Genomic DNA, 11,876 nt, shown 5'->3' with positions numbered 1-11,876 from the left:
TCGTCTTCACAAATTTCATAAAATCCAATAGCACAGAAGAAGGCCATTAGGCCCTTCATGCCGATGCCAGCTCTTTGAAAGAGCTACCAACTAGTTCCAATCCCCGCGCTCTCCCCAAAGCCTTGCAATTTTTCAGTTTCAAGTATATATCCAATTTTCTTTTGAAATTTAGTATTGAATCTGCTTCCTCCACCCTTTCAGGCGGTGCATTCCAGATCGTAACAACTCACTGTACAAAAAAAAATTCTCCTCATCTATCCTCTTTGGGTGGATTTTTGTTCTGGGGGAGAATCTCAGCTGTTTCCAGCTGGTTACGTACCAAACTTAACAAAAGGTCAATGGCTTCTTGGTCAGAATGTCTTTTTTGTCTGGCTCCGTTTTTATTCTCCTGATCCTGGAAAAGCAGAAGAAGCAGAGTAATAGAGAGAGAGATAGAAAGAGAGAGAGAGAGAAAGAGAGAAAGAGAAAGAGCAAGAGAGACATTAGTAAAATATACAGCTGGACGGAAGAAAATCATGACCACAAAAAAGCTGCTAACATTATAGTTAAGGTAGATTATAGTTGCTCTTTGGTTATAGTTAATAATAATACTTGTATTTGATACAGCGCTTTAACACGTCATTGAGACGTCTCAAAGCACTTCACAGAATATACTGTAAAGTGGACTGACTGTACTTTGTGAGCGAAATGCAACAGCCAATTGTGTACAGCAGTGTCCTACAAACAATCGTGGATTGAGTAACCATATTTTTGAAGGGATTATTAATTATCAATAAGTTTTTATAATAATCCTTTAATTTAATGCAGCACCTGTAAGCTTGAACTGACAGTCTAGCCTGATGCTCCAGAGCAGTGCTGAAGTGTTGCATTGTCAGAGGTGCTATGCTTTGGATGAGGCATTAAACTGAGGTCTTGTCTGTTTGTTCAAGCAGATGTTAAAGATCCCATGATGGTGTTTAAAAAGTGAACAGAGCCAACAGCACTTGGTGTCCTGGCCAACAATCTCACTCCATCCTCCTTCCCCCACACTAAATAAAATTCAAAGTTGGTCATGGCTGTTTGTGTAGGACATTGGCTACCAAGTTTGCTTACAAAATACAGTCACTACACTTTACATGAAATCCTGTGAAGAACGTAAAAGTCCTCCCTATACCAATGAGTCTGTATCAAATGCAAGGATTATTATTTTATACAACGCTTAAAGGTGAGAGAGTGTCAAAGTGCAGGCAAGCTTTTGACAATCCCTTACAGACGACTTTAGGAAATTAGAAGCTACAGGAATCCAGGAGAAGAAAATGGCTGAGAGAAGTGTAACGCTGAACTGGGGTAGATTGTGAGGTGAAGTCCCACATGACTCACTGCTTGGACATTCATGGTTTTTCAAGTTATATCAGCATCAGCCTGCATCCAGACAACTGACTGCTCAGGGAGCTTTGTCTAGCTGGAGAGAAAAAAAATACCTATAACATATTGCTGAAGCTGGAAATCCTCAGACATAAGAGGATCCTCAAAAGCACCTTTAACTGCTCTCTTGTCATCACTGGTGGCGAGGAGCCAACACATTCAGGATTGACTCCTATTGGCTTTGAAATGATCACGTTATTGGGACAGTCTGGGAGCTTATGTCAGCCTGGGAGCTTATGTCAGCCTGGCTCAGTCAGTCTGTAGGGCTCTCATCCCTGAGACAAATAGTTATCTGTTCAAACTCCATGTCAGGACTTTGTCTGCAAGCTGACACTCCAATGCACTGTTGCATTGTCGGAGGTTCCATCCTTCAAATGAGACATTAAACCGAGGTCCTATCTGCCTGGTCAGGTCGATGTTAAAGATCCTGTGGTATTATTCAAAAAGAAAAGGGGGCTTCTCCCATTGTCCTGGCCAACAATCCCCCAGATAACAATTGATCGTTCACTTCATGGCTGTTTGTGGGGACATGGCTGCATGCAAATTGGCTGCCGCATGAGTCTACAAAGACCCAGTCACTCTTCTTTGCAATTCAAGTCTTGTGAAGCGCTTCGAGACATCTCAACAATGAGATAAGGCGCTACATCAAATGCAAGGATTATTATAATTGGTATCACCACCCAATGTAAAAACAAACAGGGAATTAAGAAATGATTCAAACAGATTTAAGGTCAGTTTCAAGACCTATCTCTTTGACTGCGCTTTCCATCATCGTCCCCTCCCCATCCTCTGTTACGTGCTTTGGGACATCCTCCCAAAAGTTGAAACATGTGACATTAATGCAAGTCTGTTTTGTGTTTACCTACCACAGCAAGAGAATCGTGATGACTACAGATATCCCAATGCTGATGGCAATCGAGACCACTGCAAAAACATACTTATCAAGTACGTTGGGACCTGGTATCAAATAAAACAGTCAGTCCTTTCACAGTTTCGAAGCTCAAAGATAAAATATGTGTAATTTACAGAGAAAAATACAAGACCATTCATCTTCAAATATAAGACTGTGCAAGACTGAAAAGTTCTTAAATTGGAACTTGGAACCAGGTTCCTACTCTCCCCCTGATTCCCTAGCCTGGCTCATTGGCAGGACTTGGAAGGACATGCCAGTCTTTGGGAGTAGGGATTTTTTCCAATGAGCTCCTGCTGTCCCTGCAAGCCAAAGCCCCAACAAGTAGTAGGGTGGTCCTGGCTGGACAAGCAGCGGGAAAGCTTGCCAGACAGTGCTCTCAATGGCAAGCTATGTGATTTCAGCTAGTTGACATCAGCAGATACCCCAATGTACACTCTGGGGTCCCCAAGCCTGGTTTCTTGCCACCCTGTGCCTAATACTCTGCAGAATTAGGTAAATAGGGTGTGTCCCTCCAAGGAAGAGACTGCGTATTCCATTTCCAGACATGGGGGAATTGCCACGTGTAGGTGTCATACACATATAAAACTCTCAGTCTGGTTTGTTACGAATAAGCAGGCAATGAGTTTCCACACATGTCAGACATTTGGTTGATCAAAAACAAAAAAAAATCTGTTATGGACATTAGACCAGAAGTAGCATTGGGCTGAGCTTACTTGTGAACACTGATGTTGGAGAAAGGGCAGGACCACTAGGTTGACCTTCAGTTTCTGTATCCTCGATCAGCCATATCACGGTTGTAGGTTTGATGCTCTCTGTGGTGGTTTCTGAAATGTATAAGTGGCTACTCAGTATCCTACATAATCTAAGTCAACAGTAATAACCCTTGCATTTGATGAGGAGCCTTATCACATCTTTGAGACGTCTCGAAGAGCGTCACAGAGTAAACTGTAAAGTGAATTGACTATTTTGTGGGCAAAACGCAGCAGCCAATTGTGCACAGAGGTGTCCCACAAACAGTAGTGGATTGAATGACAATTTTTTTTTCCAACTACATTGGAGTGTTTAATTCAGGAGGACCAAATTCATCACATCTTAGACTCAAGACCACTGGTCTTAAAATTGAAGATTGTGTTAGATATTGAAAAATTCAGTCTTAATTGGGAAGTTGGTCTCTCTTCCCCCTGCCCCCAACTTTTGTTTTAAGGTGAAGGGCAAGTTCAGATCAGACACAACCAAGCATTTTATTTACACACAGGTTATTGCACATCAGCCTGGTTCAGTTGGTGTCACTTTTTCCTCTGAAGCAGAAGGTTTTGGATTCAAGCCCAGGTTGGGGTTGGAACTCATATAGTGCCACTCCAACACAATGCAGGGGGTTTGGCTCATTGTTGGAGGTGCTGTCTTTTGGATGAGATGTCAAATCAAGGTGCACATTAAAGATCCCCATGGTGTTAATATGAAAAGAGAAGGGAGTTTCTCGAGGTGTCCTGGCCAACAAATGCACGCAATAAAATTATTAATTCATTTCATGTTTGTGGGATATTTCTGGGAGCGAAATTTTCTGGTGCATTTGTCCACAAGATCTATAATCACTTGACAGTATGAAGCCCTTTGAGATGTCCTCCTGATATGAAAGGCACTGTCCCACATGTAAAGATTAGTTTTGTTACTATCAGCAGCTGGAACAGGTTAATAGAGAGGTGGTAGAGGAGTGGACTGGACAGTGGATCAAATTAAGGAGAAAAAAAAAGCTTCATAAGATAATAGAAGGCAGCATTCTGGAAAGGTGAGATCAAGTTGTACTTCTCGTGAACAACCATTTATAAACATGCTGACAGGAGGGATTACCCCAAATCAGATCGGTTTGATCCCTTTCTCAACTGCATTCCCCCCCACCCCTCCTTCACCAAACAAAGCGTGTCTCGAGGCAGTAGAATGCACCTGGTTTTAGCTTCAGTGACCCAAAGTCTCCTGCAGTCCCCTCTGTCCCCGCCTCAGTGTGGACAGTACTCACCTGCCCACGGAGTGCCAGTCACCTCTGGACTCCAGTCACTCCACTTCCCGTGGTCTAAAACCTCTTTTGCTTTCACCCGAAACAAATGCAGTTCACCAGGAATGGCATCAGTGATGGTTTCTTTCAGCAATGCAGTCTCCAACTGAAAAGACAGAGAGATGGTCTTCTACAGCAACAACTTGCACTTATATAGCTCCCTTCACGCAGGCTAGTGTCTCAGAGCGCTTAACAGTGGCGAAACCTGACTCCGAGCCAGTGCGGGAGGTGGGGGGAGGTGGCCATAAGCCCAGTCGAAAAGGAAAGTTTTCAGGGGGGACTTGAAAGAGGGGAGAGAGGGGGCAAGGAGGAGGGTTGGAGGGAGAGTGTTCCAGAGATTTGGCGGGGGGAGCGGCTTGGGTCGTGGAGGCAGCCAAAACACCACGCAGAGACCGGGAGCAAGTGATCAACGGGGCAGTATCAGCCAGTTCCCTTAACTTACCAGTTAACTCCCCTCCGCCTCTGAGCAATTTACATTTGAGTGTCACCCACCCCTGTTTGGTATTCCCCCATCACACAGTGTTGCGATGTCTCAAAGAGCTTCACAGGATTTTTCTGTAAAGTGTAGCATTTGTCAGCAAACGCAACATTAAATTTGCGCATGTTAACATCCCACGAACAGCCATGAAGTGAATGATTAACTACTTGGGGGATTGTTGTTGGGTTGACTAGGACACTTGGAGAATCGCCTTTTATTCAAATAGTGCCATGGGATCTTCAATGTCCACTTAAACAGGTACAGACAGGACCTTGTTTTAATGTCTCATGCGAAAGTCAGCACCTCTGAGAATGCAGCATATTCCAACACAGCATTGGAGTGTTAGTCACGACTGTGAGTTCAAAGTCCCAACGTGGGGTTTCAACCCACAACCTTTTCACAGGCGAGAGTGCTACCAACTGAGCCAAACTGATACCTTGGATTCACAGGCTAAGATTGGGCAGAATTTCAGAACTTTAGAGATTTGTCAGCCTTCAGTCAGTCACTAAAACTTGCTTCAGTAAACACAGTCACTATACTTCACAGCAAATCCCATGAAGCATTTCAAGACTTCCCCATAACACAAACGCAAGGATTACTGGGAAACCAACACCAGCCGAAACGGAAATCCCAATCATCAAACTCACCCGTGACCAGAACGAGATAATTGTCGGTCTATATTCCAAGACAAATTTTAATTCAAAACGCGTGTCCCACAAAGACGGATAATCCCAGCGCACTTTGATTCTTCTGGGAGATCCAAAGACAGGCTTGACTCTCACATTCTTAGGTGTGTTGGGCTGAACTGAAATTAAAAACAAGAAAACGGGGAAGAGTGAAATATTTCTTTGCATCTTGTCTGTCGAGACAGACCTACAAGACCTCAACCCAACCAACCCCACTCCCTGCCGAAAACAGACCGCATGCTAACAATACCATATTCAACACAACAACTTCCAGTTATATAACACCCTTCACGTGGGTAGCATCTTGGAACGCTTAACAATGACATAGTTTGTCACAGAGCCTGGAGAAAGGGGAGGTGGCCGTAAGCACGATCAAAGAGGAAAGTCTTCAGGTGCGATCTGAGACGAGCAAAGAATGGACAAGACAGAGCGATTGAGGCAGGGAGTTCCAGAGGTTTGAGCCATAGGAGAGAAGAGGAAGGATTGAGGAAGTACAGAAGGCCCGAACAAGCTGAGCAAAGGGGCTGATAAAGGGACGGGATCCAGACAGTGCTATTGATGGCCAGTTGTGCGGGTTAACTGGTTAGATTCCAGTAGTACCCCAATGCACACTTTGGGGTCCCCAAGTCTTGGCTCTTGCCAATTTGCACCGATTATTCTCTGGAGTAAAGTAAGCAGGATGCACCCCTCCAGGGAAAGAGTATGTGTTCCATGCCAATACAAATCTCTGGAATTTGTATGGGATGCACAGAATTCTGTTTGGTTTGGATGATGTCCACTGATGTATAGAAGTTCCAGAGATGTATTTTTTGAATGGAATGAACACTCCCTCCCTGGAGAGACGCATCTGCTTACTAAATAGGAACCCAGTTGTTAGTCAATTGATGGATCGCTTTTCCGGGGGGTAATAATTCCTTTAAAAAAATAATTATTTGGTCACTTCAATCCACGACGGTTTATGGGACACTGCTGTGTGCAATTGGCTGCCAACTTTTGCCCACAAAATATAGTTAATTCACTTTACAGCATATTCTGTGAAGCGCTTTGAGACATTTCAAAGACATGATAAGGCATTATATTAAATGCAAGAATTATTATTATTAATTCTGGAGAGTAATAGGCAATGCTTAAATATGGTGATGGGTTCCCACATGTGTCATACATACACCCGGCTGGCCCAAAAAAATCTGGTGATCGAACAGAGCACAGAAATTGGAAAAGTATCAAAACATATGTTATAGATTATTATCCAAGACCCAAAAAAAAACGAGGTCTGGGATTCTGAGTAATAACATATGTGAGTCAAGGGCATATTTGAAATAAACACAAAACACAAGGACAAACTGGCTGAAATTCCTCCAGTGAAAAACATCTCTAAGATCCCCTTCTTCTAGAGCTGATCAATCTGCTAACAGATGAGGAGGGAATCACTTGGTCAATTGCTTATTCCTCAAACTCATTGGCATCCAAACCTTTAGCTCCATGCCTCTGTCCTCTGGAACCCTGCCTCGCAACATTCTCTCCTCACCTTCAGAAATACACTATTCAACTGAGCATTTGGTCAACGTCTCTTATTTGCCCGCTTGTTACCCTGCACCTTGTCAAGCTCTTCAAAATGTTCCATGTGCACTCCAAGCAGCTGTGCTGTGGGAAGGGCACTAAATAAATGCAAGTAGTTGTTTGTTTTCAAATCTCTTAACTCCCTGGCACCTTCCTACCTCTCCAACCTCCTCACTCCCCAATCCACCACCTCTGCTTGACTGGCACCAGCCCTGCTTGTCCCTTGCACCCTCCGCTCCATCACAACCACTACACCCCAAAACTCTGGAACACGCTCCCTGAATCCCTCCACCTTGCCCCCTCTCTCTGTTTTTTCAAGTCCCACCCGAAAAATCTTTGTTTTCGACCGTGTTTACAGTCACCTCCCACCCCCCTCACCCCTGGCTCAGAGTCAGACTTCACCATTGCTAAGCACTCTGAGACGCTACCCTGCATAGAGAGTGCAAGTGCAAGTTGTTGTCGTTTTATGTGAAAGGCGTTGCATGATTACAAGCTTTTGCTTTCATTCTGAATGTAATCAGGACAGGTCAGTGCAGGAAGGGATAGAAAAGAAGAAAAATACTGCAGTTGTGTATTTTGCAGATCAACACAGTAGCCAATTTGCGCAGAGCAATGTCCCATCTTATCCAGGGGATTGTTGGCCAGGACACCAGAAGGAACTCCCTTCTCTTTTAGAATAATGCCATGGGATCTTTAACATCCACCTGAACAGGCAGACGGGACCTGAGTTTAACTTCTTATCTGAAGGATGACACCTCTAACAATAATAATAAATAATAAACCTTGCATTTGATATAGAGACATATTACGTCTTCAAGATGTCTCAAAGCGCTTCACAGAATATACTGTAAAGTGAATTAACTGTATATTTTGTGGGTGAAACACGGCAGCCAATTGCTCAAAGCGGAGTCCCACAAACAGTCATGGATTGAGTGACCAAATCATTTATTTTTAAAATTTATTTTTGAGGAATTATTACACCCCGAAAAGCGATCTGCCAATCAACTGACAACCAGCTCCTATTTACTGTTAGGTAAACAGAGGCATGTGCAGTAAGGAACTTGCCCAACATTTTGCCCTGCCCAGGAATCAAATCCATGTCCTCTCACTTGCAAGGTGAATGTTCTAACCACTGAGTTAATCCCTGAACCCACAACCTTCTGACTCAGAGGAGAGAGAGCTACCAACTGTGCCAGACTGTCACAAGGTGAAAAGCATTTGAAGTTGAACAAGCAATTGGCGTTTCTGCCAAGCTGGTCTTATAAATAGATCAATGTTTCCTATACACGCTCAAAGCTACTTACCAATGTCCATTGCCAGAAATTCTGACAGCGTAGCCCTCGACCCGAGAGTATTTACTGCTGTCACGTTTACAACGTAAGGCAGGGAAGTAAAAATCTGAGGGTTGTCAATGTGGCAAATGTTTTTATACAGCGGGTCTGCAGAACAGTTCTGGATTTGGTTTTGTGGATCCCTGAAACCAAGAAAGGAGAAAAACAAAAACAAAAAGAAACTTTAAAATAAATTATTCCCAGAGGTTGCAATCAAAAATCTGCACAGCACGCTTTCAGCTGTTCTCTGCCCACTCTCTGGAATTACATCCAGAATCCTTCCGACATCCAGAGCCCACTCCCTCCCGACATGTAAAGCTCGCTTCAAATCATACCTTTTTGACTGCATGTTCACTCATATTTCCCCTACCTACCTGCTTCCCACACTGGCTCAAGTGCCGAGCCAGCTGTGTAAAGCATTTAGTGATAATAATCCTTGAATTTGACGTAGTACCTTATCTCGTTGTCGAGACGTTTCAAAGCATTTCAGAATACTGTAAAGTGAATTGACTGTATATTTTGCGGGCAAAACCCGGCAGCCAATTGCACACAGCAGTCATGGATTGAAAGTCATCAAATTTTTTATTTTTTTAAAAAAAGGGATTATTATTCCCAGAAGGCATTCCACTAATCGACTAACAACCGGGTTCCTACTTATTGCTAGGTAAACAGTGGCCTGTGAAGTAAGGAAACTTGCCTAAAACTTGCCACTCCCAACCGGCAATCAAACCCATGTCCTCTTTCTTGTGAGGCAAGTGCTCTAACCATTACTTTAAGATGTCTTCCTGATGAGAAAAGTATTTTATGAATGTAAATTGTATTGTGTAATTATAAGAGCTTCAAATTCATCATCTCTAACCACAACCACCATCCCCACCACAACCAACAACAAGGAACTTAAGATCAAAGATATCCAGGGATTCAGATCCAAGACCAATGGGTTTTTAGACTTTGTATCCAGATGGATACAATATAAAAGTGAGGAGGTGATGTTGAATTTGTTGAGTGGCAAGTGGTGTGATTAAAAGAAGAAAGAGACCAGAAGATTGGACTAAATAGTACCTGTTTCACTAGTGAGCTAAGGAGCACTTTGCAAATTATAATAATACTTTTATTTAGCGGTTTTCACGTCAAAGCGCTTCATAGAATATACTGTAAAGTGAATTGGCTGTATATTTGTGGGCGAAACGCAGCGGCCAATTGCGCACAGCAGCTTCACACAAACAGTCGTGGATTGAGTGACCAAATTATTGTTTTTTTTGAGGGATTTTATCCCTGGAAAAGTGATCCGTCAATTGACTAACAACCGGGTTCCTACTTACCTCTAGGTTAATAGAGGTGTGTGCAGTAAGGAAACTTGCCAAACATTTATAATATTGATAATAATAATCCTTGCCTTGGGTATAATGCCTTGTCACGTTGTTTAAACGTCTCAAAGCATTTTGCAGGATTGTACTGTATTGTAAAGTGCAGTGACTATTTGTATGCAAAGACAGCAGCAAATTTGCACAGAGCAATGTCCCACAAACAGCCATGAAGTGATGAAGTGAATGACCAATTTCATCTGGGAGTGAAGGGGAGGATTATTGGCCAGGATAGTAGGAGAGAAAAGCCCTTCGCTTTTCAACTAGTACCACTGGATCTTACCTGAAGAGTCAAACAGGCTTTTATATGACAAGTGGAGGGAGGGGAAGAAACTGTGCGATGGTTAGTATTCCAGAGCAAAGCAAGTCAAAGCAGGTTATTTACTAAAAGGAAGGGGCTGGTTAATGGTAAATGTTATTTTTGTGTAACGGAGATCCAGTCATCACGTCAAGGTTATTCTAAGTTTACGTTCTAAATAAAACATACCAAACCACAAAATGCAATTTTTATACAGTCATCGAATGCAGTCTACATGGTGAGTCATGCCCTTAATACTGAGGCTATGGAAGTCATCCCAGTTTATAGAATGAGCACCAATACAGATTTCATAATAAATCAGTACGTGGAACTGTATTGTGTTGTCACACACCACCAGCTTGAAGGCTTTACCTCACTGATTGGGGTGCATAGACCACAGGCAGTCAGAAACTTTATCGAAGCAGAGCAGCAATACACGAAACAAAAGAAAAAAAGTGTGGAAAAAAAGAAAAGCCAAAGTAAATATCCAGAATTAACAGGAAACAACCCAAACACTCTCAACAGGAAAGCAGAAACAAAGATAGTTATGCATTACAAAAAAATCACGCCCTCGCACCTCCTTCTCTCCAACTTGCTCCGGTACCTCTCCCCTACTCCACTATCCACCCCTTGGCTCAGCTGGCTCTGGCCTTTCTGTACATCCCTCATCCCCTCCACCATCAGCGGCTGTGCTTTGAGACACTATGGCCCTGAAACTCTGAAACTCTCTGCCTCAATGCTTCCTCCTTGCAAATCTTCAGATTATATCTGAAGAGCTTCTTGTTTGACCGTGCCTACAGTCACATCCCTTCTCTCCCCGGCTCAGTGTTAGGTTCTGCCACTGTTAAGCACTGCAAGACTCTTATCCGGGTAAAGGATGCTGTTCAAATGCAAATTGTTGCAGTGAACTTTTCTTAACTAGGAATTCAAAATCAAAGGAATTCGATTATTTAGGATCACTTCTCTGTTATCCCAAGTTTTCAGATTTGCAAAGCTTCACCCTTTTGGAAACTTTGCTTTAAACCTACACACTGAACCAAGCTAACATGCAGGTCATCTTACTACATACTAATTACAGTCACTAGAATTCAAACCAGAATTCAAAGCAAATCCTTTGAAGTGCTTTATGAGACATCCACCTGACATGAAAGGTGCTATATCGAATGCAACGATTATTATTGTGTGCGATGCAACCAAGTTTGTAATTTTACTGGATCATCCAAGCGAGAGATCTGATCAATGAGAGAGAGAGTGAGTGAGAGAAAAAAAAAGAGAGTGGGGGGAAACCCACACTCACAAGATACATGCACTGTTTTCACATCCACAATAGGGTGGATATTGGGCTCGCTATAGTATTCACAACACTGCAGTATTGGTGGTACAAATGGATTTAGTCTTAATTAATAAACGGTGAATTAAACATCTTTGACCCAAGATGTTTGAACAGACTATTTTTAATGTTCTTAATGAACCATTGTAAACCAGAGCTAGTCCAGTACCGGATAGTGGAGATGAGCACCTAATTGCCAATACGATTTAGGGAAATCTTAAAATACTGGTTTTGCATTCCCAATTGAGTGTTACAATTGCTTCCAGCAGCACATAAATAAGGCATAGAAACCTCCAATCTTAATTAGACACAGATAATCCTGGGGAGTAATCACAAAGGAAATGAGTCAGTAGATATTAACTCCATTCAAAGGTTGATATGATTATGAGAGGGAATAATGTCTGGTTCGTACAAATAAAATAATCGGCCAGTGATTCACTCGGTTTCACTTATTTGATGAAA

At 42.7% G+C, this 11,876-nt stretch overlaps 1 protein-coding gene across 1 annotated transcript in view; it reads right to left on the bottom strand.

Moving 5' to 3' along the window:
• Positions 1-319: 319 nt before the first annotated feature.
• Positions 320-11,876, bottom strand: part of il11ra (interleukin 11 receptor, alpha) — a 37,663-nt gene continuing 26,106 nt past the window's right edge. The window contains exons 6-11 of the mRNA XM_042335836.1: positions 8,396-8,565; positions 5,493-5,650; positions 4,332-4,473; positions 3,031-3,141; positions 2,271-2,361; positions 320-394 (exon numbers count right to left, since the gene is read on the bottom strand). Of these exons, the coding sequence (XP_042191770.1) occupies positions 325-394; positions 2,271-2,361; positions 3,031-3,141; positions 4,332-4,473; positions 5,493-5,650; positions 8,396-8,565 (742 nt within the window). The 3' untranslated portion in view covers positions 320-324. The remainder of the gene's footprint in view (positions 395-2,270; positions 2,362-3,030; positions 3,142-4,331; positions 4,474-5,492; positions 5,651-8,395; positions 8,566-11,876) is intronic.

The sequence above is a fragment of the Callorhinchus milii genome, unplaced genomic scaffold (genome assembly GCF_018977255.1).
Source record: "Callorhinchus milii isolate IMCB2004 unplaced genomic scaffold, IMCB_Cmil_1.0 Scaffold1, whole genome shotgun sequence".
In the NCBI taxonomy this organism is placed as follows: domain Eukaryota; kingdom Metazoa; phylum Chordata; class Chondrichthyes; order Chimaeriformes; family Callorhinchidae; genus Callorhinchus; species Callorhinchus milii.
The sequence above is the reverse complement of the archived record's forward strand: the minus strand, read 5'-3'. Positions and strand labels throughout refer to the sequence as shown.